Source organism: Lathamus discolor, chromosome 1 (assembly GCF_037157495.1).
Source record: "Lathamus discolor isolate bLatDis1 chromosome 1, bLatDis1.hap1, whole genome shotgun sequence".
Lineage (NCBI taxonomy): Eukaryota > Metazoa > Chordata > Aves > Psittaciformes > Psittacidae > Lathamus > Lathamus discolor.
This window is the reverse complement of record NC_088884.1, coordinates 155873283-155899841: the sequence shown is the minus strand read 5'-3', so window position 1 is coordinate 155899841 and position 26559 is coordinate 155873283. Positions and strand designations below refer to the sequence as shown.

At 44.5% G+C, this 26559-nt stretch overlaps 2 protein-coding genes and 1 long non-coding RNA gene across 20 annotated transcripts in view; 2 read left to right on the top strand and 1 right to left on the bottom strand.

Moving 5' to 3' along the window:
- ADD1 (adducin 1) overlaps positions 1 to 2557 on the top strand; it is a 60800-nt gene extending 58243 nt beyond the window's left edge. For 11 of the 12 annotated variants that reach the window (XM_065660411.1, XM_065660370.1, XM_065660390.1 and 8 more), the window contains one exon: positions 339 to 2557. In XM_065660411.1, coding sequence (XP_065516483.1) covers positions 339 to 691 — 353 coding nt within the window. In that variant the 3' untranslated portion in view covers positions 692 to 2557. The remainder of the gene's footprint in view (positions 1 to 338) is intronic. The other variant, XM_065660401.1, reaches the window with a different exon arrangement.
- On the bottom strand, positions 1678 to 26559 carry MFSD10 (major facilitator superfamily domain containing 10). 7 transcript variants are annotated; one of them, XM_065660473.1, is made up of 13 exons: positions 26210 to 26556; positions 23990 to 24178; positions 22613 to 22724; positions 20485 to 20560; positions 19407 to 19497; positions 17427 to 17615; positions 12147 to 12255; positions 11026 to 11137; positions 9590 to 9698; positions 7498 to 7588; positions 5681 to 5728; positions 4167 to 4256; positions 1678 to 3632 (listed from the first exon to the last, which is right to left on the bottom strand). In XM_065660473.1, the coding sequence occupies exons 2-13, from the start codon at positions 24158 to 24160 to the stop codon at positions 3526 to 3528; spliced, it is 1305 nt and encodes a 434-aa protein (XP_065516545.1). In that variant the 5' UTR covers positions 24161 to 24178; positions 26210 to 26556; the 3' UTR covers positions 1678 to 3525. The 7 variants fall into 7 exon arrangements, 6 of the variants coding, with proteins under 6 accessions (XP_065516545.1, XP_065516525.1, XP_065516531.1 ...); XM_065660453.1 differs by having other exon boundaries at positions 19407 to 19565; positions 20489 to 20592; positions 26210 to 26553; XM_065660459.1 differs by having other exon boundaries at positions 19407 to 19565; positions 20489 to 20592; positions 22613 to 22709; positions 26210 to 26552.
- On the top strand, positions 6298 to 7460 carry LOC136004206 (uncharacterized). The gene is made up of 2 exons (XR_010608285.1): positions 6298 to 6579; positions 7211 to 7460. It is a non-coding gene; the product is annotated as an uncharacterized LOC136004206 (long non-coding RNA).

The window sequence follows — 26559 nt, the reverse complement described above, 5'->3', positions numbered from 1 at the left end:
GCAGGTTCAGCTCCTGCTTACTGCCCTAAAACCTCCTGTACATTACACGTAAAAGATGAAAGAGCTGAAACAGTCGCTTTCTTGCTGGTTTTACATCCACAGGATGGAATTTGGCTTTATCTGTTCTGTGGTCAGAAGCTTAAAGACAAAGAGAACATTTGAGTATCTTGTTTGTACCTCTGTGCGCAGAGCGAAATGAAACCAGACCTATTACAAAGGCTTTTCTGCAAAGTAAATCTTAGGTTTCTTAGAGCGCGTTCACCATCAACTCCCTTCGCTTCTGTGTTCCAGGGACGCTCAGGTAAAACTAACTGTGTCGTTGTGTGTCCCTCCACCAGAGAGACAGCAGGACCAGACTTACAAAGATGACAGTGACGCTGCAACTTTCAAGCAAACCCTCCCAGATCTCACCCCTGACGAGCCTTCAGAAGCACTCAGCTTCCCTCCCTTAGGGAAGGAGGAAGGGAGGTGTGAGGAAGATGTGCCCAAAAGCCAAACGGAATCACCTGCAGTGGAAACCAAGGAACCCCAGCCTCAACCTGCTGAAGAGCCAGTGACACCAAGCACGGAGGAGGGGCCGGCGGCCGATGCAGGTAGTGATGAATCTCCAGGGAAGTCCCCATCGAAAAAGAAAAAGAAGTTTCGCACTCCTTCCTTCCTGAAGAAGAGCAAAAAGAAGAGTGACTCCTAAAGGCCAAACACACTGCAGAAACACTGTCATTCCCACCTCCATTAACCACTAGAATGTACCAGATCGTACTGAGTGTTTTGTCGTACTTATGTAAATGAATGCAACAAGTAATCCAACCAGCCCCTCGAGTTATGGCTTGATTGTTTGAGGTTATAACCAGAAACTAATGGCCAAAAAGGTGCTAATCCCGTGTTTTCAGCAGCTACCGCAGATCTGATCCCGAATTTGGAATCAAATGTGAATGACTTCCATGTGGAAGGCATCGAACCGCTATTTTTGATTTAAAGCCTGCGCTGCTTTACAAAAGAATAGAGATGTTCGCAATTACAAATAAACCACACATGGCTTACACCAAGGAGTGTTCTTCTCCCATGTTCTGTTTCAAGTCACAAGTAAGTTTCCTTTTAAATGCTGACTTCTTGAGCGGATGCTATTGCAGTGACGCTCTCGAGGGGAGGCGTTCTTGAACTGACATGTGAGTCCATGCTCACAAACCCTGTTTTAGTCAAGCTTTGAGGCTAATCCATTCCCTCCTCTCTCTCCCCTCTCACCATTGTAACAAAACAAAGGTGTTTTTCACTTTATTTTCTAACTGGCTCGTGAAATCATCTTTGCTGTCCAGGACTGAAATAACCATGGTGTGTTCCGCTCACAGTTGTGCGTTAAGAGCCCAATCCTATTTCCTAGCAAATGCAGTTTAAGGGAAATGCGACTTTGAGTCTTGCCTCCCTATGGATTGCTCACATGGTGATTAGGCTGTTAGAACAGGTTAAAAGTAACTGTACTGCAAGTGTCTGGGGGGTTTCGCAGTGGTGATGTGAAGCCTGGGCTGCTGGTTTGGGCTTTAGCAGAGGGTTTGGGTGCAGGGCTGCTGCACGTAAACCCTGCTTGCAGCCTTTCGTGTGTTCTTCCCATGATAACAATGTCAATGCGTTACACTGAATAGGTAACCTTGTTTTATATGAATTATTTTCACTTACAAAAACTGGTGTTTCTTTAATATTTTATTTTTGTTGCCAGCAGTGAAGTACAGAAACCCCAAGTAACCTTTAAAGGTGTATTTTCACAGTTTGCTATAAATGTTTGTTTAATATGTAGCATGGTAAAGAAAATCACTTTTTGCCACTGAATTCACTATTTCCCAGTCACTGCCATGCTTCTGTCTGTCACCCGTCCTAACAGTAGTGCCAGGTGGGGTAGGGAGGGCTGGAACCCGTTTGGTTCCTCATGTCGGTGTTTCTGGTTCAGCAGCAGCAAACGCTGAGAGCCCTGCGAGGAGAGGGCAACGTGCTGAGCGCTGACTCACGGCAAGCGGCTGTAGAAAACAGGATGTGGCTGTCACCTCTTAGAACAATAGTAAACGTTGCAGTTGGTAAAATAGCAGCAAACTAATGCCTTACGCTGCTGCGGCAGAGCAGGGGCACGGCACAGGCTGGGAGGTGGAAGGGGAAATGGGAGCTTTCGGTGTGGAAAGAGACTTGGAAGGGGGGTCGGTGCCAAAGCAAGGCAGGTGACTGCCCAGGGCCGCAGTGGCTTCATGTGTGCTTGAACCTTGTGTCCCCTCTGCCCACTCTAAGAGTGCAGTGCTCACCTTGCTGCATCGTGTTCTAGCGCAGGGTCCTAATTCAGTGACTAATTGCTGTATGTTTCAGTTCTTTACTGGAGTCCCTCCATTTCTCTCGACCATGTATGCAATGACTCTTTAATTTCTAATTTTGTAGTTTGTTCTTTTAATTCTTTGTATTACAGTATGAAATGTAGTCACGTATGCTATGGTTACACACTTCGGGGTAGAATAAAGTCCTGTATTTTTCTTTCTCTTGTATCATTAAGTTCTACTCACAAATAAAAGTCTTAAAACCTTCATGCTCTGCTTTCAAACCTTTGTGCAGTTTTATTCTACAGCTGTAGCCTGTCGGGTTTAATTTGTTCCTTTTTCTGTCAGTGATTAATGTGTTGATGAATGGTAGCTTTAATGTATTCCCACCGGGTGCAGGGCTCCTTCCCCACTCATCCTGGGGCAGCACCCGGGTGGTCCCACCGGAGGGAGGGCACCCGAGGAGGTGCTCGGCCCTGCAGGGAGTTCTGGTCCCCACAGGGCTTTGCCAGGGTGAGGTGGCCGTAAGGTCTGCACTGTGATTCACTGAGCAGAGCAGTGTCTGATGGCAGAGTTTATTTGTAATGCAAAAGGAACACTGCTGGGTCAGCAGAAACCATTACAGAGAATTAGAAATATAAAACATCTCTCAATTTAATTGTGTATTAAAACCAGTCTCTGTCCGGCTGGGGGAGCCTGCAGCTGCTGCTTGGGTTTGACTGTCATGTTTTAAGGCAGGCAGTCAAGCTGTTACCAGGCCCCCTGCCCCTTAGGGTGCCAGCTGCGGCAGTACCTGGTGTGAGGCCCCTGGGGGACTGTTCTTTGGTAGCCAGGCACAGATCAGTCAGTCCATGGCAGTGGAGGCGGGGGATTGGGAGAGGAGCAGAGCCGAGGATGGTGGGCGCTGCAGCTTCACCCGTGCTTGGCAGAGTTGTGGTGCTGCTGCTGTGACAGCCCTGCGTGGCTATGGGCTCAGTGCTTCACTCCACGGGTTTGGGAGTGTTTGGTGGTGGTTCTCCTGTTTGCGAAACCAGCCAAGCTGGCTGGGAGGTCATGAGACACGGAGCTTGGGGGGGCTGTAGGAGACCTGAAGTCTGTTGTTGCTGCGAGTGGTTATGGAGTAGCCCCTTTCAGAAGATCAAAGTCCTCCTCTTCCTCTTTCAACAGCAGAGTTGGGTGCTGAGAGTCAGGTCGAGGAGCGGTCCTGGGAAGCCGGTGATAATTCTGTGGTTCCTTCCTACTCCTCCTTCAGTGGCTCTTTTATAGAACCAAGTAAAGCAAAGGGGATGAGGAAGAAAGCACCACAGAGGGTGAAGCAAAGCTCGGCCCCTGCCAGCCAGTAAACTGCAAAGGAAGCAGATTTACCTTGTTAGTCTCTGCACCTGCATCAACTGGAGCTGCTGTTTTCCACAGCACTTGGGAGCAGCTTTGCTGTAAAGCCCAGTCAGGCTCTTCCTCTTGGAAAGCTGTCCTGCACAGGCATTGTGGGGCAGTGGTTTGGTGAGCCAGAGCAAGCTGGATGCTTGGCACATGGATGCAGCCAGGAAACAGGTTCTGGCTTTGCTCACTTAATGTTAGGTCCCAGCTTCAGCTTTGAGGTGCTGCATGGCTGCTTCCCCTTACTCTGTCCCTGTAGCAGCATGAGAGGGCTGAACCCCCTCAGAGGGTACCAGTGCTCCTCAGGCACAGCCTCCTTTGGCCTTAGCCAGGGCCACAAGGCACCGTGCATGCCCTGAGCGCTGGAAACTCCTTAGTTCATAGGTTACAGATGCTTTAGCGTTACTTCTGCAAAGACAACTTTATGGGGTTCCCCTTTCCCTTCAAACCCAGCAGTGCTGGGTGGTGGCAGAGGGGGAAGGAGCAGGAGGCCACACTCACCAGTAGCTGACAGGATCGGTCCCAGCGCTCTGGCCAGGGCGCCCAGGCTCCGCAGGATCCCCATCACTCGCCCCTTCTGGCTGGCAGAGCCTGTGCAAGCAGAGAGCGGTTGCAGGGGCTGCTGCTGGGGCAGGGCGCTGCTCTAGCTCTGGGAGCTTTATTCCCTTGGAGGTGTTTCCACACCCATCTCCCCCTCCTTTCCACACTCGCTGCCTAATCTGCATTGACTTCCCCTCCACCAAGATCAACATGGCTGCTTCATGGACAACCAGCAGGGCTTGTCAAGAGGGCTCTGTCAGGGACATGTAGTGCATTCTCCTCACCACCCCCCCAAAAACCCAACAGAAACAATCTTTACATTGTACCAGGTTTGCTGAGGAGGCACAGGTGTGATCGATACACACAGAAGCATGGATGCAAGTCAAATCAGAGCAACGCGTAAGTGACATCCACGGGTAAAACCAGCTCAGCAAGCACTGCAGTGCTGGCAGCCAACTGAGGCAGAGCTAAAGAAAGGACGGTGTCATCTGCAGACAGCACCACAGCAAGAGCCGCCTTCCCAGGTTACGTAGCAACCAGTGCCGCCAGCCCAGAACTACTCGGAAGGTTCCTGAGAAGGTCTTTTCTCAGGAATTGGGAAGAAACGGTTTTCCTGCGGGCAGTGATGGCTGGTGTCTCTTTCAGAGGACCCAGGCCATTCCCTCTCTCAGTCCTGGCTGTGGCCTTTGCTGATGATATTAATTCTTTGCCTTTGCTTCCTCACCTTTTTACTCATGACCAGAAATAAGGTTGCTTCACGTTTCCCCGTATCACTGGAACAAGCTGTGTTATGCAGTACAACACATACAACATATACAGTGTGGTGCTGACAGCCACTGACCAGATGGCTTCTGTTCATCAGCTCTGAACCTGCCCACCATGGAGTGCTGCCAGCTGCACAAACAGGTACGGGGCAGTTTGGGGTTTCCTCTGCTCCCCTGTGGGATGTTCCTGAGTTTCCCAGGGTCAGACTATCCTCCTCCTATCCCTGGCAGCCCACTCAGCTCCCCATCCCTGAAGGATGCTCACAGAAGAGGGGTTGAAGGCTGTAGCACCTCCAGTGAGACAGGGTTCTGCCTCCCTTCCACATGGCCCAGTGCCATCAGAGGATGGCTGTGGTCATGGATCACTGCTGAAGTGAAGTGGGGCAGAGCACAAGCTCTTCTCTAGACTTCAGCCTCACTCCTGCCAGGGTGGTTATTGCTTCAGGGCTACACACATACAGCGTGGAACAGCAGCTCGCTGTAATGCTCAGCATTGCTGCTGTCCTTGTGAATGCATCTGGGTGGAAAGAGGCCCCTTATACAGCCAAGCAGCAGCAGAGCCGCTGATCCAACACTTGTATCCGAGGTGGACCTAAGCCATTGAGTATTCTTGTTGATGCATCACTGAACTTGAGGTCAGTTCTGTACCTCAGCCAAGCCTCCACAAAGGTCAGTGATGTGGCTGCTGCTCAAAGCAGGAAAGACACTCACCGTAGCCTGACACCACTGCTGACAAACACGGGACAACAACGGCAGCAGCTGGAAAAATCCACAAAAGAGGCAGTGAACAGCAGAGCTCAAAACCAGCACAAGTGACAAACACACAGCCCTAACTTGTTACCACTGCATAGAAATATGCTGAGCTCTGGGGCCCTGCACCAACAATGGATCATCGGGTTTAATCCAGTTCAATAATGAAAACACGCTCAAAGCCAACCTGGACAGAGAGCCCGGAGCCATGCATGCTCAGAGCAGATGGTTCACATCAGTGCCTCTCACTCAGCCCACAGGAACGGGGTGGATAGGTCAGATCAGAGCAGTGGTAGTTTTCCAAATCACTGCAGTCTTGTCAGGTGGAGCAGGGAAAGGGAACTGCTCCCATTTCAAGTGACAGTGAGGTGGCTGTTCACAGAATCACAGTCCCCAGTGCGTGCGGCTTTACTGTGCTCACGGTGGAAGAAGCTACGTTCTGTCTTGGAAATGACAGCTGAGTCCAAGAAGAAGAGGTTACAGAATCTTTGGACACAGAAGCCAAGAGCTGTTCAGCAGTCACTGCCCTCTTACTGAAACAGGGGCCTTTTCTGCCAAGAAGGAAGTGCTGTAAGCACACAAAGCAGAAGTCTTTTCTGTGAGGGAAAGGACAATAGGGGAGAAGGAACGATGGACATGCTGCCTGAACTGCAAGCACCTTAACTTCTGGGGCAGAGCGAGGAAGAGAAGGGGAGAAGAGGCTGCTCCAGAGGCACTTGGATCTGGCTTAACTGGGGAGAAGATGGGGTCTTCTGCCCAGGTACAGAGCCCAGGAAGATGAGGCTCCTAGCTTAGAAGCACAATTGGACAAAATGAACACCTCCTCTCATCCTGCTCACTGCTGGGCTTTCAAAACTGAGGTAATCTGTAAATAAGATGTTGATTTTGAAACCTGTCAAGCACACAACTGTCCCTAGATAAGCAAGCTGCTGACAAGATGGTTTTTTGTGGTTTACAGTTTACTCTTAAATCAAGCTGTATCTTGCAAAAGAGAAGCCTTCTACTTTTGCAATCCGTCATATTTGAAACTTCTAGCATATCTGAAAAGATTTCAGCTATTCCCAATGCTGCTAACTATTATGTTACTATAATGTTAGCAGCACTGGGGATACCTGAAATCTCTTTTCTGACAGGCACTTCAGCAAGGGAATCCAACTTTTACTTCCCTGAATAACAACTGAGATATTGGCAAAATATTACTGATGTAAACACTTAAACAGAACCTCTGAGAACACTCCATACTTATCAGAAACAAGGTGGAGTTTTGCTCCCTCCCTGAGCCAGCAGCTTGCAGGGCAGAAGAGGGGAGCAGTGACACAGTGGTCAGGGCAGCGCTGATTCACCCTCACCCTCACTCTGACCTCCAGCTTCAGAGCACACAGGTCTCCTCAGCCTGTTGCCTACGGAATAACGCAGCCACCACAAACACAAAGACACCCTGTCTCCCTTCTCTTCCTGAGCTGAGCTGTTCAGTGATTATTCTGCTTCTAGGTCTGATAAAAGGGGAAGACAACACCCTCAAGAGCACTCCAGTGAGGCAAGAGGACAACAGGAGCGCTGGGGATGCGTCCAAATATCACCATGGCAACTTCCTGTGATACAAACAGCATCAGGAAAAAAAACCCCAGACACAATTTCTTCCCTGCTTTATAAACAGAAACGTCAACTTTCTGTCACTCCAGATTTGAAATTAGAAATTCATCTTTTTTAATGGGGTGAATAAATAGAAGAAGAAAACTTCTTTGTGCTTAGCTTTCAGTGTGTTTTGAATAGCTCACCAGAAGAGTACAGCAGCAGTCCAGCGCCCAGCATGGCAACATTTACAGCCCATCCAATTAGCAGGAAAGCTGGAATCAGCAATATAATAGCCTGCAAAAAGGAATGAGTCACACAGTCACGTTTAAGCCCTGCTTGTTGAAGCCTAACTCTAGGGCTCCTGCCAGTTCTCTTCCGCTGATGGGACTACATTGAAGTTAGAAGCAGAAAGCCCTTTCTTCTCAAGTAGGCGTTTCAAATTCACCTGGATGGCCACACAAGAGGGTAATTTACTGTGCTGTTGTTTGTCACTGTCCCATGCTTGCAGACCACATGTTGGAGTGAGGCCCCTGTACCACAGGCTGCAGTTATCTCACCACCGACTTCCCGCAACTGAGGGGAAGATGATTTTTGCAGAGTTCCCTCTCTCATGGCCAGAAATCCAGTTTTAACTCTTTAGTTCCTGAGTTAGCACAAGAGATCAAAAGGCTTGTGTGCAACAGGAACACAGCTCCCGACAGGACCACAGCTCCTCTGCTCTTCCTCGGCAGAGCTGATTTTATCTTTAGCTTTCAGAGTCCATGCTGCTGCAGGAAGAATAAAAACTGGGGGCAGGGAATGGCATCTGGAATTCAAACCTTGAAAGAAACATTCTACGTCTCCTCCAAGAGCCTGGACTTCAGCTCCCCTGCGCTGTCTGCCTTACATACAGAGCTTCTGCAGCAAGTTAAGATCTGCCGTGTGTTCACTCCCACCAAATGTCTCGAGCTATGCTAACGGAGGCCACATGTGATAGGAATTGCCAGAATAACTTTAGCAAAAGGGGGAACTCCCACAAAAGCATCTGAGATCCACAGAAGGAGCACTCCAGGGTCAGCGAGTTCCTGCACAGTGCACATGGCGTTTGTAAGAGGAGATCAGCCCAGACCAACTGAACCGAGTATGTGGAGGTAACTACACTTCCCAGTGCAGGCAAGAGGAGGATGTATAAAAATGAGTGGGGCAACACACAGTTCGTATGAGCTGCAGTGCAGTGACAGGCTGGCACAGCACAGAGAGGAAGCTGATGCAGGGGAAGAAGCAGCACTAACAGAGCAGCAGGAGTTTTCACTCCCAGGGAAACACTTCCTATGTGACACAGTGAGTGCTGTGCCGGTCACTTACATCTGCCAGAGAACAGGGTGGAGATGGTTTCACCAGCAGAAATAACTTAAGAAAGGCTGAGTCAATTCCCTGGAATGCAGTGCAGTTTGATGACCTGCTTTACCCTGCCAGTGTTAAAATATCACTGGCTTCAAAATACTGTATAATAAATCGATGGGGGCTTTAACAGTTAAAGCAAACCTATTACCAAGCAGCCAACAAAAGTTCAGAGACCTGCTTTGTTGAGTTCCACGCACAAGTGTAAATGACAAGACATATCTACTTGTCCCAGCTGTATAAGCTGCAGGAAACCGTTCCCTGTCATGCCAGTACAGCAGCAGCAGACTCTCTATGAAGAAAGAGGCAAGCAAGCCAAGGAAACGCACACCTCTGTCAGTGAAACTTTGGTCTGAATGTTGGTATGTGCCACTGTAAAATGCAATACTGATGATCACAAATTAAAGACTGGAGGTAGAACCTATTTCCCCCTGCCCACCAGTGAAACATACATACTCTAGGGAAAAAGCCTCTCAAGCATAGAGATAGCCAGACTGAAGATGTCCCTGAAAACAACCTGCCAGAGTCAGAGATCAGCTCTGAAGCAGCTTTAGTAGTTTCAATGTCTGCACTGCAAGAGAAATCACTGAAACAAAGCATAATCTTCACAGCATTTTACCTGCACAGACGGACACTCTGTTCTCATTCCTTACTGCAATTACATATGAAGAACTCAGAGTTTCAATAGCACTGCAGCTGGTATGGTAAGAAAGGACTGTAATGTTCCAAAGCTTAGTTAAACTGAAGTGCCAAATAACCAGGGTCTTGAGAAGTCATTTAGCTGGATTAATGAGACAGAAACTTCTTTTGATTTCAGAAGTACAGTTACATCCTCCAACTACCCTTTAGACTGAAAAATTAACACATCAGATTTGTGGGGGGGAAAGAAAAATGCACATTATTAGGTTTTGTTACCCTTTTTACAGCTCTGATTTCATTTCCTGGCTTGATTCGGCGAGCATAGCCTCCCTGGATCACAGCCATTGTTATTCCAATAAAGAAAAACATCTTGCCCTGCTGCATGCTAGAAGGGAGGCAAAAACACAGAGCACGGAGTCACGCACAGAGCATTCCACCCTGGGATTCACAGGTCCAGTGCAGACCCTTTCCTGAACAAGAAAGAGAAAATGCTGTTTGGTGCTTGCATGAGCAGTGCAAAGTTAATATGCTGACATTAGTTTCCATGGCAGGCAGACAGCAAGAAGATAAACCTCTGAGGCCGTACGTAGGGATGGGACAGCTGCTGGCAAACGCTGCAATCATCTCTAGACTGTTGCGATGTAGTTTAGTTGTTTCTAGGGTGGCCCAAAGAGTCAGCACATTCATTACCCTGTGCCACGTGCCCAGGAGCTGTTTGCTTCCAAAGTAAAAGTGTTTTGCTTTCTCACAACCATCATCACCACTCATGCAGAGTTGGATTAAGGTCACCAAGGCACCATATGGGCACTGACATGGTGGTGATCATGTACTGCACCAGGAAGCTTGCAACATCATTCCTTCTACCCTTAAATATTTCTTCAGATTTCCCTTTCACCTCTCATCTACTAAACTCCAAGTTCTCACCTCTATAACAAGCTTGTTTGTCTCACAGCCTGCACTGTTAGCATCAAGTTGTGTATCTCACTACATGGCTATCCTGACAGGACAGTGCAGAAGCTCAATACACTAGAAAACCTTTCCTTGACGTGCACACATTAGTTAAGCCACAAACTGTAATGAAAAACAGACAGGGAAAAATGAGACAAACCCCTGAGAATTACTCAAATGGAAGGATATACATAAGGAATCAAGCTGCAAGATCATGTTCCTGGCTGGAAATCTTCTGATGAGCTGGCAGGAAAAGTATTTCAAGCTGAGCTGCTGTTAGTGGGTTCTGTTCTGTTTCTTCTCTAGTGTTTGACTAAAGGAAACCAAACTCTATGATGTAATGACTGTGCACTGTATACAGTGCACAACTCTGATGAGCAAATACAATCGCACAGCTATCTCTCCCCATCATTTGCCTTTTTTGAGCTTCAAGATTTGTCCTGATACTGAAGATCTCTTCTGGGCAAGAAAAGAACAGGTTTAATTATAATTAATGGAACTAACCCAGCGGTACCTATTTCAGAAGCTTCGTGTATTCATTTTCTCTGGTCATTAGAAGTTCTAGGTTATTTCCTTTCATGGTAAACAGTTTGCCTGTATCGTCATAAACTCTTCCCACAAAGCCCAAGTATGACTGAAGCAGTTGTTGCTTTCTGAGTGTTTTTACTAACCTCAGAAATCCTTTCTTAAAAATAAGAGACCTTAAATCCAGATTTTGGAAACTATCCTAGAGAACACACATTTATCTTCTAAGTATGCTGTACCTGCTGAAATGGAATCTCTGGTGAGTGAGGAAACTCAATGTGTACTCCAAGCCGGAAAACAGGAAAAGGTACAGGAAATAAGCCAGGCCCAAGATTTTGAGATTCTGAAGATCTAAACAAAGAAACAAACATGGAAAGGAAAAACACCAAGGGAAAAAAACAAAGAGAGAGAAACACAGTGATACTTTTTCAAGCATAGCTGGAGAATATAACAACAATAGAACAACATTTATCAGCTGTCGAGAGAAAAGTTCTCACCTCAGATGCTCATTTTAAATATCCAATACAAGACATACCCCAAAATGATTTCTGCTTATTACATCCCTTCTTCTGAGGGGAAAGAGCCGAAAAGACTAATCTCTCTCTGGTTCACCCTGGTCTCACTCACCCAACCCAGCCCCTCTGCCTCCCACTTCCACTGATATGGGGTATTTATTTGTTCATTATTTTAATCAATGCCTGTATTGCACCTAATACCCTGATGCTGCTCTCAGGATCATATTGGCTAAATCACAGTAGCCATTTTTCTAAGCTAGAAATGGGCTGTGTCAAATTACCTTCCTTATCCTTCTGCCAGTGCAGGGTTTAGCAGGTTTTCTCCAAAGTGGCAAATGTCACTCTATTCCTGATGCAGCAGCAAGGAGGAATGAATGATAAGCTGGTGTACCTGGCAAACACTGATTCATTTTCTTTGGCTTACAAAATTTCATATACAGAAATGGCCAACTCAAATCCTACATCTCTAGGTCCTGATCTGAGAAGTAAAACTGAAGTTTCCTGGTTTGCAGCTTGAATAAAGTCACATCTCCTTTACTCGTGCCTTGATCTATCTTTTAAAATCACTTCACTTACTGCAGCCTACCCCATACTGCAGCCAGTGCCTGAAGAAAAAGCAAGTTAGAAATCTTCAAAACACTGATCTCTAAAGCCTTATTTTGGAAATAACACAACCAGTGTCCAAGGGAACTTGCAATTCCCTGTTTGTAAGTTAGGAAGGTGGGTTTTAAATGGCTGAACAGAGTGCTGCTGCTGAAATGTTCCACGTAAAGTTTTCACTTAGAAACCACTGCCACATACAAAAAGACATACAACAGAAATAGGCAAAGGCAGATAACACTTACTCTCCTCTGAAGGGGATTCCTTTCCTCGGGTGACTGCAGAGAACCGAAATAAAGCCAAAGGACTGAGCAAGTCAACTGCTGCCTGAAATCCAGATGTCACAGAAGAGACCTGATTGGAGAAAGAAAAAGGTTTGTTTAAAAGCCTGATGTAATAACTACTGCAAGGAACTGACAGTAACAGTTGAATGTGCTTCTACACCTACACAAATAATCTGAGATGAAACAAGTTAAATGGCATTGGGGTTTGATATAATAACAGCCCAGACTTTCTGAACACAGAACTGGCTTCTACACTGTAACTAGATGGTAGAAGACTGACAGCACCTTTCACCGAAGACACAAAACAGATTCTTCTCTGGGTTCTTAAAAAGCAGAAGCAGCTTATTCTCTACAGCACTGAAGGCGTGTTTATTTGCTTCACCTACTGCCTCATCCCTCATGTCCAATGAGCATTTACTTGGAAAACAGTGGCACATCTGCCTGCAAGCTCATGGGAAGCTGGGGATTTGCTTGTGTGCTGCAAGTCTGAGAACAGCATGTGTAGCACATCAAACAACAATCTGTTTTGGTACTGGCTGCTCTTTTAGCCAGCCGGTGACACCTCCTGGGGAAGAAAAGGAAAATGTAATTTTTAAGAGAGAATCTTTAAAGGTATTTTAGAGAGATTTCTATAGAGATTCTACCCAGCTGCATTGTGTGGCTTTCTGAAGAGGAAAGTGTCTTTTGTAGCACTTCTGGTCCTTGTACTTCGTAAATCTCAACCTCATTCTGCACCTAGTGGCACTCTTCCCTGCTCCTTAACAACACGTGCTCAGGCGATGCTTATTCTTTCATCTATAGGGAACTGAACTTTTATATTTTTTATTCTAAGGTATAGCAAATTAAAGAATATGCTAAAGAAGAAATAATGCCTGAATTCTAAAGAAAGCAAATCCTTTTAAAGCAGGAGAATTCAGACTGTCACTTTACATGACAGCCACAGGAAGAGGTAAGACAGCCTCAAGAATACTGAATAATCACACTTAGTATTTCATAACTTCAAAGCACTGCACAGACTTTATCTGATGAGCTTCTTTCTCTTCCCAGATAAGGAGGGAGTGAGCTACTACCCCTCTGTGGCAGAGATTAAAGGTCAAATTATCAGTGGGACTTAATCTCTGCATGACCTGAGGACTCATATGGACTGGATTTAATTAAGCTGTAAACAAATGAACCTTCCATACAGTATTAACACAACCGCTGTCTTGTTTTGATAGTCAGAGCCTCTGAGTATCTGACAGCAAAACTCCGGAACCTATTAGTCTCACAACAGCAACCAGTTCAATATACTAGACTGGTTTTGTATAAAGCCATAAAGCTGCTGATGTACATAGGAAAAAAACGGGATATTTATTTCCCTTTCCACTGCATATACTGCAGAGAGTAAACAGACACTCCCAAGAAGAAGTTTCTTCAGGCTTTTAAAAGGTCTGTAAGAGGATTTCCTGAAGCTGGCTTGTAGCAATCCTCAGTTCCTGCACTTGTTGGCATGACGGTGCTTACACTACAGCACAGGGAATCTGGGAGCAAGCAACTCTCTTCAAGCATATTTGCTAGTAACAAAAAACCCTGCAGGTTGTACCTGGTTTAAATTATTACCCATGTCAGACAAGGTGCCAAGCTGCTTTGCACTACAAGGCTGATTTTAGTTTGGCCCAGAGGATATACATTGCATCATAGATAACGTATATGCTTAGAATTGTGTTTTATAAAATATATATATACATTTATTAGATTCTTTAATATATGTGTGCATATCTTTTAATTTCTCCTCTATTTGCCCTAGAAGCAGTGATCTACAAGTGCCTTCATGCACTGATTGATAATGAAAACATTGTCCTAAACCTGACAAAAGCATTTCACCACCCCCAAATAGCAAAGTATACACTGCCAGTTTCAGTCCATGTCACCAGCTGCGCTGCATGGAGTTTAGATTCTTTTCAGGTTCAAAATCTTCAACATCTAATTTGTATTTAACTTCTATGCTTCTGATTTATTACTCAGAAATTGCTCAGTTTTACCTCATGATCACTCCAAATGTCACCCTGAAAGCCAGACATTTCTCGGTGTCTGTTTACTCTGTTTTCTTCTAATGCAGAGAGATTAAGTAACATGCCCTGACAGCTCAGAGTCAGTCCAAATCAGGATGCAGCCTGCACTTTCCAAGCTGCAGCCTTACTCCTCAGACACTGTTTAGTATGCATAGAGCAAAAGCTTGTTTTTCCATAAGTCTGCTAGTGATGCTCCACAGCCCTACACATTGTCCACATTATCAGTTGTAAGACCCTCTCTCCAGCTAGGCAGCCTTGCCCATGACTAATTTAGCTAAACATCAACTCTAAAGGTCTTAAAGAGGACAGAATCTACTAGAGACCTTTCTATTCCTCCCTTCTCCCAAGCAGGAGCTGTTTTAGCCACCTCACATAAGACCAGTGGTTTTGACAGGTGAAAGATATATTCACTGGTTACTCTCGACTGGATCAGTTCTAAAACGGAGAAGGATAATGAAAACTCTTCTCTTCATATGAAAACTCATCCTTTTTTCCCTTGTCCCCCTTTCACCTTCCCCTTTCTACAAGTTCACTCCAACATGAATGAATGTGAAATATTTCTTCTCTCCTGTGAAAAAAGGACTGATGATAGAGAAAAAAAAAAGAGTATCATGAGAACACAGCATATTTCAAGGAAACAGATGTCTGATCCCACTGGCACATCCTCCTACCATTTATCATTATAATTTCCCCTCTTTTTACAGCTTTGTCCTTCCAACACATTCACTCGTATCCCTCCTCCAGCTCAGCCATGCCACGTTCCAGAAAGGCAGCCAACACACCTGCCTTTCCTCTGTCATCCACAGGCCAAGAAAACCACTCCCCTTCCACTTAGAGTGGGAGAAATTGCCCATGAAAAGAGCAAAGTAGCCTAATAAGTAAGTGAAATGACAAATGAAATGACAAATGCCCTACGACACATAAATCACATGGGGCCACTGCCCAGATGCAGGCTGAAAGGGGATGCACAAAAGCACTAACACCAATAGCAATCACAAGAAGCTCCAATGCCAGAAAATCCATTGTCTCATCAGCAAACACCCTATGTGTATTTATTTTGCATGACTGGGACCTGACCCTGAGAGGCACCTATATGCACTGTGAGAATGAAGACCTTAGGCCCGCTGTAGGAGAGGATCTGGTAGGATCTGTAGGAGAGGGTCTGGTTTGAGACCATCTTAAGAACCTGAACACGCACAAATCCATGGGACCTGAAGAAACCCACTCGCCGGTCCTGAAGGAGCTGGCAAATGAAGTTGCTAAGCCACTGGCCATCATATTTGAAAGATCATGGCAGTCAGGTGAAATTCCCGACAACTGGAAAAAGGGAAATATAACCCCCATTTTCAAGAAGGGGAAAATGGATGACCCAGGGAACTACAGACCAGTCAGTCTCATCTCCATGGCTGGCAAAATCTTAGAGCAGATTCTCCTGGAAGGCATGCTAAGCCACATGAAAAACAACAAGGTGCCTGGTGACAGCCAGAATGGCTTCACTAAGGGGAAATCCTGCCTGACCAATTTGGTGGCCTTCTATGATGGGGCTACAGAACTGATGGACAAGGGTGAAGCAGTTGATGTCATCTACCTGGACTGTTCAGCCTGGAGAAGAGAAGGCTGTGTGGAGACCTCATAGCAGCCTTCCAGTATCTGAAGGGGGCCTATAAGGATGCTGGGGAGGGACTATTCATTAGGGACTGTAGTGATAGGACAAGGAGTAGCGGGTTCAAACTTAAAACAGGGGAAGTTTAGATTGGATATAAGGAGGAAGTTCTTTACTGTAAGGGTGGTGAAGCACTGGAATGGGTTGCCCAAGGAATTTGTGAATGCTCCATCCCTGGCAGTGTTCAAGGCCAGGTTGGACAGAGCCTTGGGTGAGATGGTTTAGTGTGAGGTGTCCCTGCCCATGGCAGGGGGGTTGGGACTGGGTGATCTTAAGGTCCTTTCCAACCCTAACTATTCTATGATTCTATGCAATACCTACTGCTGCTTAGGGCCCAAAAAGCAGGGAGAGAGAGCACTCATTTTATTATCAAAACTCAGTCCTGTTGGCTAACGCAGACTAGCTTAGCAGAAGAACTCTCAAGAAGATAATAAAAAGGGGAGGCGGTCATCATACAGTACTAAAAGGCTTTATCCTTCTAGAAGTGGAAATGCTTATAGAATACAGATTGGCTCTACAGCACTTCCTTACATCAACACATTGCCACCACCCCAGTGTGCAGCTCTAGCTAAGAACAGGATTTGATCTTGAATGTTTAGAATCAGCCAAATAGGAAAAGGGAACAGATGACACATGGAAGAGCTGTTAAAAGAAAAAGAATAAAAGAGCTGTAGTGCTTGGGAACATAATATGAGCAACTGATTTCATGGGGGACAACCTGCCAGGAAATGCTCAGGGAAGGTCTAATGTTTTGCCCTGGTAGAAGCATTGCAAACAGAAATTTCCAGAACAAATTGCTGCTTAGAAATGAGGGATGACACAAAAGCTGCAATCCAGCTGAGAACCTTAAATCAAGTGTTTCACCCAGATACTGAGGGCCGAATTCAGCCTCTCCCACGCTACAAAGGAACTGTTCCAAGCAGCTTTCAATCGGGTATCTTGGACAGTGTCTGACCACACAACATTAAATTTTAAGTTAATGTTTGGCCCCACAAATGCAAACTCACTGCATTTTAGCATGTGTACCTATTTTGTATCTGCAGAAGGCAACACAGCTCAGAGCTCAGTCATTTGCTGCTTCAGTGTTCAAAATACTCAAGCAAAGACAGGAAAATGGTTAAAGAGAATTTCTTCCATATAACCAGCTAAATGAAAGCAAACCCAGTCTCTGATGCATTTACTCTTATGGTAAGCAGAAATTCCTCCCCAGAGAGTCACTGTGATCATAGCTTAAAGTTTCCCTCTCCCTCCCATGTTCCCATTAGGTTTTGATAAATTTAAACACACCAAAACTAGCAACTAAGCAGTCACATTAGCTCTAAAGAATTTCTCATGTATTACTATGAGCTCAGAGATGGGGACCATCATGCAGCAACTGTGACACTATCCAGTATTTAATCCTGCTCCTGGGAATAAGCTAAATTCCTGAGTCACTGGCTAAGTCTCTTCATTGTTTCCAGTATTACAACAGTTCTCAAATGCTGTATTTGCCAGAAACACACATCTCCACATTGACAGTCAATTTACCCGGTTTTCTTTGGGAAGTGTCTCCGGAAGTAGGAAGAAGATGAAAATTAAATCAGCCACAGCAAACATGAGTGCGACCAATGCTGAACGGAGATAGAAGACTTCTCCTTTCTCTGTCTCCATGGCCAGGTAAGCTCCAATCATGGGACCCAGGGTAAAACCAAGGGAGAAAGCAACACCAATCATTGCCTGCAATGACACAATGAACACAGACATGTAAGGTTTAGACACCAGTTTGTTCAGGTAGCTCAGTTCTAAACTGGTTTGGATTTCCTGGCATTTGTGTTAAATGCAACCAGATACAAAACCTCCCTGAGGATGTAGAGAGTGCGCAGCAAAGAGCATTAAGTGTGAAAAACCTGTTATTTCCAAAATAACCAATTCTCTTTTCTGTCCAGCTGGGAAAGTGGCAGGAACAAACACCAAACTGAAAGGAAGCTGGGAAGGGAGATAATGATTCTCACCTGAGGAACTGCTCAGCCATAGGATAAACTTTTGTAGTGTAAAACTGGAGGAGGGAAGAGAGTGTCATGGTTGGAAACCATAATGATGTCTATAGTTCCTAAAATGCTTCAGCAATTTCTGTATTTAAGAATTTATGTCTCATAGAGCACACAGGCTGAGAGGCTTCCCAGAGCAACCTGAGTTTAGTGAAGGTACTAAGGAGGATTAAGTCACTATGAAACCAGCACATAGGAAAAGAGGTAGAATCTGTACGCAGTGGGTGGGAGCTTAAAAGAGCACTGATTTGAGCCAGCAGGTCAGTGAAATTGCTTAAGAATAAAACAGTGCAGGATCTGGCTCATTGAGTCATTGTCTTTTAAGAGACAATCAAAGATGTATACTTGCATATACAGGACCCAAACATGTGCCATCCCAGGACATAATCCTCTGGCTTTCCTGAGTCTATGTAACTATATCTGTAGTACTAAACTAAACAAGGCCAGGGCATGCTCCTGTGTCACCTTAGTCTCCAGAGTTGTTCCAGCCTAACCAGCTAGCACTCTCTCAGGCAACTGCCCATCATAGTTTGGGAATAGCATCAATAAGATGCTAGTCTCTTCCCAGAAAGCAGAATGAACATGCCTACTCTGCTTTGGAAAATAAGAGAGTATAAACCATGGATGTGAGCCATGCTGTAGTAAGTGATTTGCTCTCAGGCCCTAAAATTAGGCCCTGACCCATTTTATTTACTAATGCTCTTTGGCTAACCCTCTACACAAATAAAAGCATATTTTGGCTCACCAGGACTATAATAAATTCTTTGGCAAATTCATTAGTTATCACTGTGAAATGTAAAGCTTTCCTCTCCCAAGAAGCAGCTATCCCACACTGTGGCTTGTAACAACCTGCTAAGAGAAGTTTGGGCCCCCAAGGTTTTTGTAAGATAAAAGATCTAACTAGTAATTCACAGACTAAGTGCAGCCTGCAGGGTGTTTCCAGCTGGGCCACCGTCTTCTGGAAGAGGCCAAGGCAGCAGTTCATACTGCTTGCTGCTCAGTCAGCCAAATGCCATAGCTGTTACCTGCTGAGTTCAGATCCTGGAGCCAGTGCAGCATCTGGGGAAGTCAGAGGCATACTGTGCAGTGCAGCACTGCTGCACTTTCACAGTTCAGAAAGGTGAGAAAAATGGGTTGTCCTGTAACTGAGTTGCAGCTACCAAAATTGGGCCATAAGATCTTTTAATTTCTAAGCTTTTATAATCAGGATGAAAGTTATCAGCAGGAGTACAGTTATAATAGACAGATAATTTCTCCACTTCTAGGGCATCTGTGCTTCACTTGTAGGTAAAAGTTGCTGACAGGTCAAGTCTGAGAGCTCACCAGCAGAACAATATGGCATCTTTTCAGAAGCAAGGTAGCATCTGAAGTCATGTTTTCACTTGATCAATGCATTCATATCTGAGGAAGACATTCTGAGCACCTGAATCAATTAAAAGTGTCCTAGTAAACCCAAACATGTACTTCACATGTAACTCACCATGCCCTTGCTCCGTGCTTTTGGAGAGTGCAAGTCAGCAACTATAGCTGTGGAGAGGCTGACATTCCCTTTGCTTATTCCACCTATGATCCTGGAGAGAAGAAAAACGCCAAAAGTCCTAGAGGCAGCCCATAGTGAGTATGATGTTATCAAACCTATCTGCAGAAGCAAGAAAAGGTTCTTTATAAAGCAGGGAAAAGTTGTATCATTTCTGCACATTTCCCAAACATTTTGTTTGCTTGCAACAGGTGCTCCAAAACCCACATAACAGAAATGTCTGAATATACCGATACTGCACTATGTCCTGGACAGTGATATGCAAGAAGTAGAAACAAATTTTATATAGATGTTTGATTGGTGACAAAATTAGAAGAGCTCAGAGAGAGCTAAATCAGTTCCAGACACAAAACCACTTTTGTACATCCCACTCCATTTGCTTCCAACGTCAAGAGAATTCTGAGTTCAAAGTAAGGAGAATTCACAGTTCTAGCCCTTAAATCAATCATACGCACACATGCTTATTGAATTCACTCTCCAAGATATACAATAAGGGGAATTGTATATCATTCACTGCCAAATTCCACCATGTATGTATGAACTTGCTCTGCAGTGCTTCTGTAATTAGAAATCCATACTCTGACCAGTAACAGAGAAAACGCTTTGAAGAATGTTCCTAATAAATCTTACACTGCTATATAGCACTCCCTAACCAATAATCCCCACGCTCTGTGAAACAGGTCATCAAGTGATCAACCCTCATTACTCACTCAGGAAACTAAAATATACAGAGATTAAGTCTAATATTTATAATCAGAGCATCTGAAATCATACTGCTGTACATAAGCAAAAGAGATTTTGGAAAATCCCAGAAACAGACAAGTATTTTGGTGCCTTCTATGTACAACTGTGGTTCTGGGAAACTTAGCTTAAGCACTTGGATCTGCAAATGTGGCCAACTGACTTGGCAAAAAGCAGAGATCTGGAACATTCAGTTTCCCAATCCCTTGTGCTAACAAGATCCTAGTGCCTTCAATTGTGTATTGAGATGGCATGACTAAAATCAGCAAGTGATACATACATACCACTGTCATCAAGATGACAGGTCTCCTGCCCAAGCAGTCCGACATAGCACCAGTGAGGGGAGAGGAGAAAAACTGTAGGATGGAAAAGATTGAGCCGATCAGACCTAAATCAAACAGAAATACATACAACATTAGATTTGCTGCCTTCATCTTGAATACAAACACAGCCAACCTGTTCTAGACCTATCACACCACTTTAACATCACATTGTTAAATGTAAAACAACAGCTACAAAGAAGCTTTGTCTCTGAAACTAAGCTACCTTTAAAACAGAGATTTGGTATTGTTATTAACTGAGGTGGCACATACAGACAGAGCAGATACACAGTCAGAGCAGAGAAACAGGTATAAACTGGATGATCCACCGGTTACTTCATTGGTGAAAAGGGGTTTGAAACTCACTGGTTATAATGGAATGCTGATTCTCCAATGCTTTCCTGGCTGACTATGTACATTTTCTGCTCTCAGAGCAAAAATAACACAGTTTTTAATAGTCACAGTGCTTTTAAGATTTTCTTTTTTTGATTGTTTAAACCTGATTCTGTCACATTTAATTAGTTTTTATTTCCTTCTTATCATGGAAAGGGCATAAGCACTGCTCTTAGTGAGGCACCCTAAGAAGCAGAAGTGATTCCAGACTCCAAGAGTCTTTTGAAATCTGCCTCCAGCTTCTGTGATCTTTATTTCCTCTCTTCTCTTGCCATTTCTAGCTTCACACTTATTAATCTGCACTACACTCTCAACAAGCAGGCATAATAAAAAGCCTTGCTGTCATTGTCCAAAGGAAAATCTGGGTTATCTGTCTCAGCTCATTCAGCTATCAAAGCTTTAAAAGGCAGAGGAGAGAGAGAGACCAGAAGTTCCGCTCACATCAGTTTTGAGGGAGGCAGAATATTGATACTGAACACCTTGTGGAAAACAGCCTATGATAGCTCAAAAAGCTGTAGAAAAAAGTCTTGCAGACTGGTACACTAGCAGTTTATTTTAATGAGAGACAAGTTTTCTTCTTTGTATTTCTGGCACTGTAAAAACACCCAGATGTGCCCCTCCTTTTAGTGAGCTGAGGCCTTCCCCAAGATAAACAAAAGGCTTTTAAACTAAAAAATAAAACCCAACCACAAAGCTTTATTAGAATATAAACGTGAATGCGTTGTTACTGCTCAGTAGTCTATTTGGGTATAACAGAAAATTTCTAAACAATTAAAATTAACCCAGACATACTCTGAAATCCTAGTTTCTTCACAACTGTCTACATAGCAAGGAGCCAAAGAGCCTCTGATGTGTAACACAATGTACCTGCTGCTGGATTTCCTGCACTAGTCACGCTGGAGCTCACTCACACCAGCGTCCTAGTGACTTCAAATGCATCTGGACCCTGCAAGTCAGCAGCTCTGCTGCTTTTAATAGGACTAATGAGATTTAGAAGCAGTGCTGCACTACAGCTGCCTAAGGGGAGGGTGAGACTTGAACTCACAAGCTTCTATTTCCAGTGTTTCCCACTGACTGAACTCCAACCATGTGTAGATCAATTGTGAAGAGAGTAATTTCTGTGCCTGTGCAGGGACTAGCACAGCAGGCTCCTGACCCTCAGCTGCAGGCCTGTATTTCTGTACCAGCTGTAGAACAAATTGGCAAGATCAGGATAATTCAGGTTAAAAGGGACTTCTGAAGGTCACCTATTCCAACTGCCTGTGTGTAGGGTCAGCTGTGAGACCAGATCAGATTGTTGAGGGTTTCATCCAGTCAGAGTTTAACAGCTTCTGAGGATGGAGACTTCAAAACCTTTCTGCCCAGTCTGTATCATTTCAAGGGACTACTCTTTCCCACAGGCAGGACATGTGTCCTCACCGAATTTCATAACATGCCTGTTGTCCCATTCCTCCTGCCTTTAAGTGTCTCCAAATGACAGAGATGGGGCTGTCCAACTCTTTATTGCTATCAGTGTGCTGAAAACAAAAATCATTTATAGCCTACTGTAAGAGACATTTTCTGTGTTATTTAAATCTAAATCTAGTAACAGGCAAGTACGTTTTTTGTATTCCTAGGCATTTTCCTCATTCCTCATAACACTTTATTTTTCCCTTTTTTTTATTTTCGGCCTGTTACCTTGTTTAATCTCCATACCTCCAAATAAGACACTGTTGTATTTCTGCTCTGGAGGTATCCCAGCCATCACTGCAAACCAGTCCACACCACGTTGCAATGACAAGTAGAATCCATCCTGCAAAACAGATAACTAGGAAACAGAAGCAAGAAGATGGCTTCTGTGTTTTATTTTCAAGGAAAGCAACAGAGCTTAGTGAACTAAAGGCAGTGTCAGATGATTACTTCCCTCTTCTTCCTCCCAGGGAAAATTTCCTCACTGATCAGTTGTCACACACTAAAAATAGCTTAAATTGTGAATGCTAAGAGGCAGCAGTTAATTTGGGTGGGGGAATGTCTGAATTTGAACTTTTTTAAAGCATACTTGCTAAATCCTGAACTAAACGAAGTGGCACGTCCTGAATCTTTCAATCAAAAAGGCAACATGAGACATACTGTATCTCTCTGAACATAGAATATTTAGCCTGGGAGAACCAGGGCCATGTAGGTCCAGAAAGGTGTGAAAAAGAATGGTTCCTGGAAAGAGGAGGAGGACTTGAAAAGAAGGGGACCCTGAGAAGGTCTTTGCTATAGGAAATACACTGGAAGTGGAAGAAAATCCTGAAGATCAGAGCCCATGGTTAGGATTAGAGACAGGGTTGTAAAAAAGACAAAGCCTACAGCTGCATTTGGAGTGGGGTTAGAAAGGGGCTACAAGACGGAGTGTGGGCTGCAAAAACAATTCTCCCATGACAACATTTTGTCCAATAACACCTGAGAACGGTAACTGAAAGCATCTGCACAGCCAGTAACCAACACTACTTTCTGCCCTGTGTTCCCAGAGCAGCAGCCAGCTCCCTGCTAAGAATGGAAGTTGAAATACAGTGAGCATGGTGCTGAGGTGGAAGCAAGTGAGTGTGTGAAATACTCAAGTAGGGTTAAAGCTCTCATCTCTTTGGTTCTCAGATAAACCCCAGCATGAATCATAGAATAGTTAGGGTTGGAAAGGACCTTAAGATCATCTAGTTCCAAGCCCCCTGCCATGGGCAGGGACACCTCACACTAAACCATCCATTACAGATTGTCATTTACTCTGTCTCAGCAGTAACATCAGCACAAGTCACAAATGCACTAGTAATTACAAGGACTAGCTCCTAAGAAATACCCAAATATTCCCCCAAACAGCTCCCTCATTTTAACGAAAAAGAAGGAGGGAAGAGTCTCATTCGGGGTCACAAATGCAGTCCATGAAACCATTTAAAAGTACTGGATATTATTATTCTGCCTACAGCTAAGGGAGAAAGTTAATGCCTAAAGCTAACCACTTTGCTCCAAGGCAAGTGATTTTTCTCCCATCCTTCCCTAAATATCTCACAGCTAACATTTTCAGCAGGCTGACTTTCTTTCTGTGTTGCTTACCTCAGTCTGGCTGTAATAATCAAGGATGGAAGGAAACAGTGGCAAGATGAGAGCAAATCCCAACAAGTCGATGAAGAGTGCCAGGAAGACAATTGTAATAACACGACTAGAGTTATGTTCTTGCTTGTCACTGATGGAGCTGCTGCTGGTTCCTCTCTCTTGTGGGGCCATGTTCCAGGTGCTCTGCTTCTAAAAAATTCCATTTATAACCAGTCAGCAGGAAGCTTTTTGCAGGCCTTTCTTAAGAGAATCTTGCTAATTCATTCTCACTTTCTACAGACTTCACAAATGAATATAAGCTATGGCTATACTAAGCTACCTGATTTTCAAGGGAAGAGGAACCTCATCTCTCTAGTCTTGGTTATTAGCTCAGCACCAAATTTTCTCACCTCAAGAACAGACTATGAGGGCAATAAGATAAACTCTATTATAGGAGCATCCCAAGTAAAACACAGAATTAAGGAGCATTTAGAGGTGCTTAACACATGAGCAATGCTACTCCAACTTTCCTAAATGCTTTCAACTCAGCATTACAGTAAAATAAATAAGAAAGGGCACTCTTGTTTTCAGTATCTGCATTCAAGTAACTAATGGTTTATTTATGCCATCAGTGTATACTAGAAATGACTAAAGCAATAACAATTAAAAAAATTGGGGCATCAAATGATTAAGGCAGCATTTTTAATTTGTCAGAAATATCAGAACCCCCAGCTTTTTTTTGATAATACTCCAAAACTGTCTTAAAAGTCTTAAACAAGGATTTAGGCCATATCACATTCAGTATTTATCAAAGAAACCAGCCCATATCCTGAAAAAAAAAAAAATCTCAGTTTCAACAAATATCAAAATCAAGGAGTAATATACAAACTATGAAACTACAAAGTTCAGAACTGTAAAACATTACAGAGTCTCAGTCATAAAACAATTAAATTTGCAGTCCTTTATACTGCAAAAAAACCAAAACAAAAACCAAACCCTGAACATCAGCTGCACTACAAGGGTAAAAAATGAGAATTTCCTCTAACAAAGTCAACCAATGACAAAATATCCATTGACTTTGATGACTCAGGACTGAAACCACTGAGCAGTTCTTGATATAAATTATTACCTATGCAGGGCACTTGTGCATTTAACATCATATTACACTAATTGAAGATCACAATACTTTGTTATGCTCAGCAATAAATATTATTGTGACATTTCTTTACTGTTGATTCTGTTTACTAGCACTGAAGCCTTATTAAAGTTCAAACATCATGAGGTAAACATGGAAGGGGACACACCTGCAAGCCATTTATTAAACTCCTGCCATAATGCTCTTAAATCTGCTAGTGAACAGAGCAGCTTGGTTATGTGCAGGATTCTTTTATATGAAATGGCAAGTCACCACTGCTATAAATATTTAGCATTATTTGTTTACTCAACTGATTTAAGAGCATGTGGAGCCAAAACCAACCACTCTTCGTCAAATTCTCCCTAGGTCTAAGCGTTGAGGGATGGGTTCATTGTTGCAGATTGTATCTCACTTTTCCTCACAACTTGTTTATTCATCCACTGAATTATATGACCAAGCTGAACTTTATTCCAGGGCTATTTACACAGGGTAATATCCTTTACACCTTACCCTCGTGGCCATTTCAGCTAGCGTGCGGCTTGAACCTACTGATGCTAGCACTGACCTTTCATTTAGCTCCACTTTTGGCTATGTGGTTGCAATTTCCCTTACGCAATATCCCAAGGTACTACATGTTTCTGCCTTCGTGCTCCATCAGTTTTGTTGTTCAAACCTCTCCATATTTTATGCTAGGCAGGAAACCACCAAACATTTTATAGGCCCTGGCACCCTGTCAGCAAAAACAAAACACTTCAGCTCTACCATGACATTAGATTTCTATGAGACGGGTTTGAAGAGGGGGGGAGGATTTTAAGTTTAGGGAAGTTGTTTGTCTGGACACTTGTGTCCCTGATTCTCACTTGGCTCTACCCTGGCTCTTCCCAGCCATACCCTTCAGGATGTGTCTCATCGCTTCTGCCTTTGACCAGCTGGGTTTGACGCTGGGTTTTGATGCTGTGTCTCTCGGGAAGGGTGCAGCAGCAAAGCTGGCCCTGCCCCACTGCACAGACACAGATCTGTCATCTCCCAGCAAGAAGAGTTCCATTCTTCTGGTGCTTTCCTACCACCCTGTCCCCCACTCCGAAGTTTCCTAGGCCTGGCTTTACCTGCTAAACCTTGAGAAGGCTCCGCCGGCTCCTTACCAAAGTCCTGATTCGGGTCAAGAGCACGAGTTTCAATTGAGAAGAAAAAAGCATAAAAGAAAGACGATAAAATAAAAGGCAATTTCCCAGAGCAGCCAAAGCCCGAGGGCAGAGGGGCCGTAGAGAGGGAAAGAGTCGGCCCTGGACAGCAGCGGAGACCGCGACGAGGACCCGCTATGACCCTCCCAAGGCACCCTCCGCCGCCGCCCGGCAGAGCCCCGGGGTCCCCGTAGCCCTGCCGAGGAGAGCGGGGCCCTGCCCTGCCCGGCCCGGCCCGGCCCAGCCCCGGGGCCCGGCCCGCTCGCTCCGCTCTC

Bases quoted from the DNA above. Each gene is read 5' to 3' on its own strand.
- MFSD10 (XM_065660453.1), bottom strand. From the start codon at position 24,160: ATGGCCCCACAAGAGAGAGGAACCAGCAGCAGCTCCATCAGTGACAAG. The intron at 11,138-12,146 runs GTAAGTGTTATC...TTCTTTGTTTAG, and splicing joins GGAATCCCCTTCAGAGGAGA to ATCTTCAGAATCTCAAAATC. The intron at 5,729-7,497 runs GTGAGCTATTCA...GGATTTTTCCAG, and splicing joins ACTGCTGCTGTACTCTTCTG to CTGCTGCCGTTGTTGTCCCG.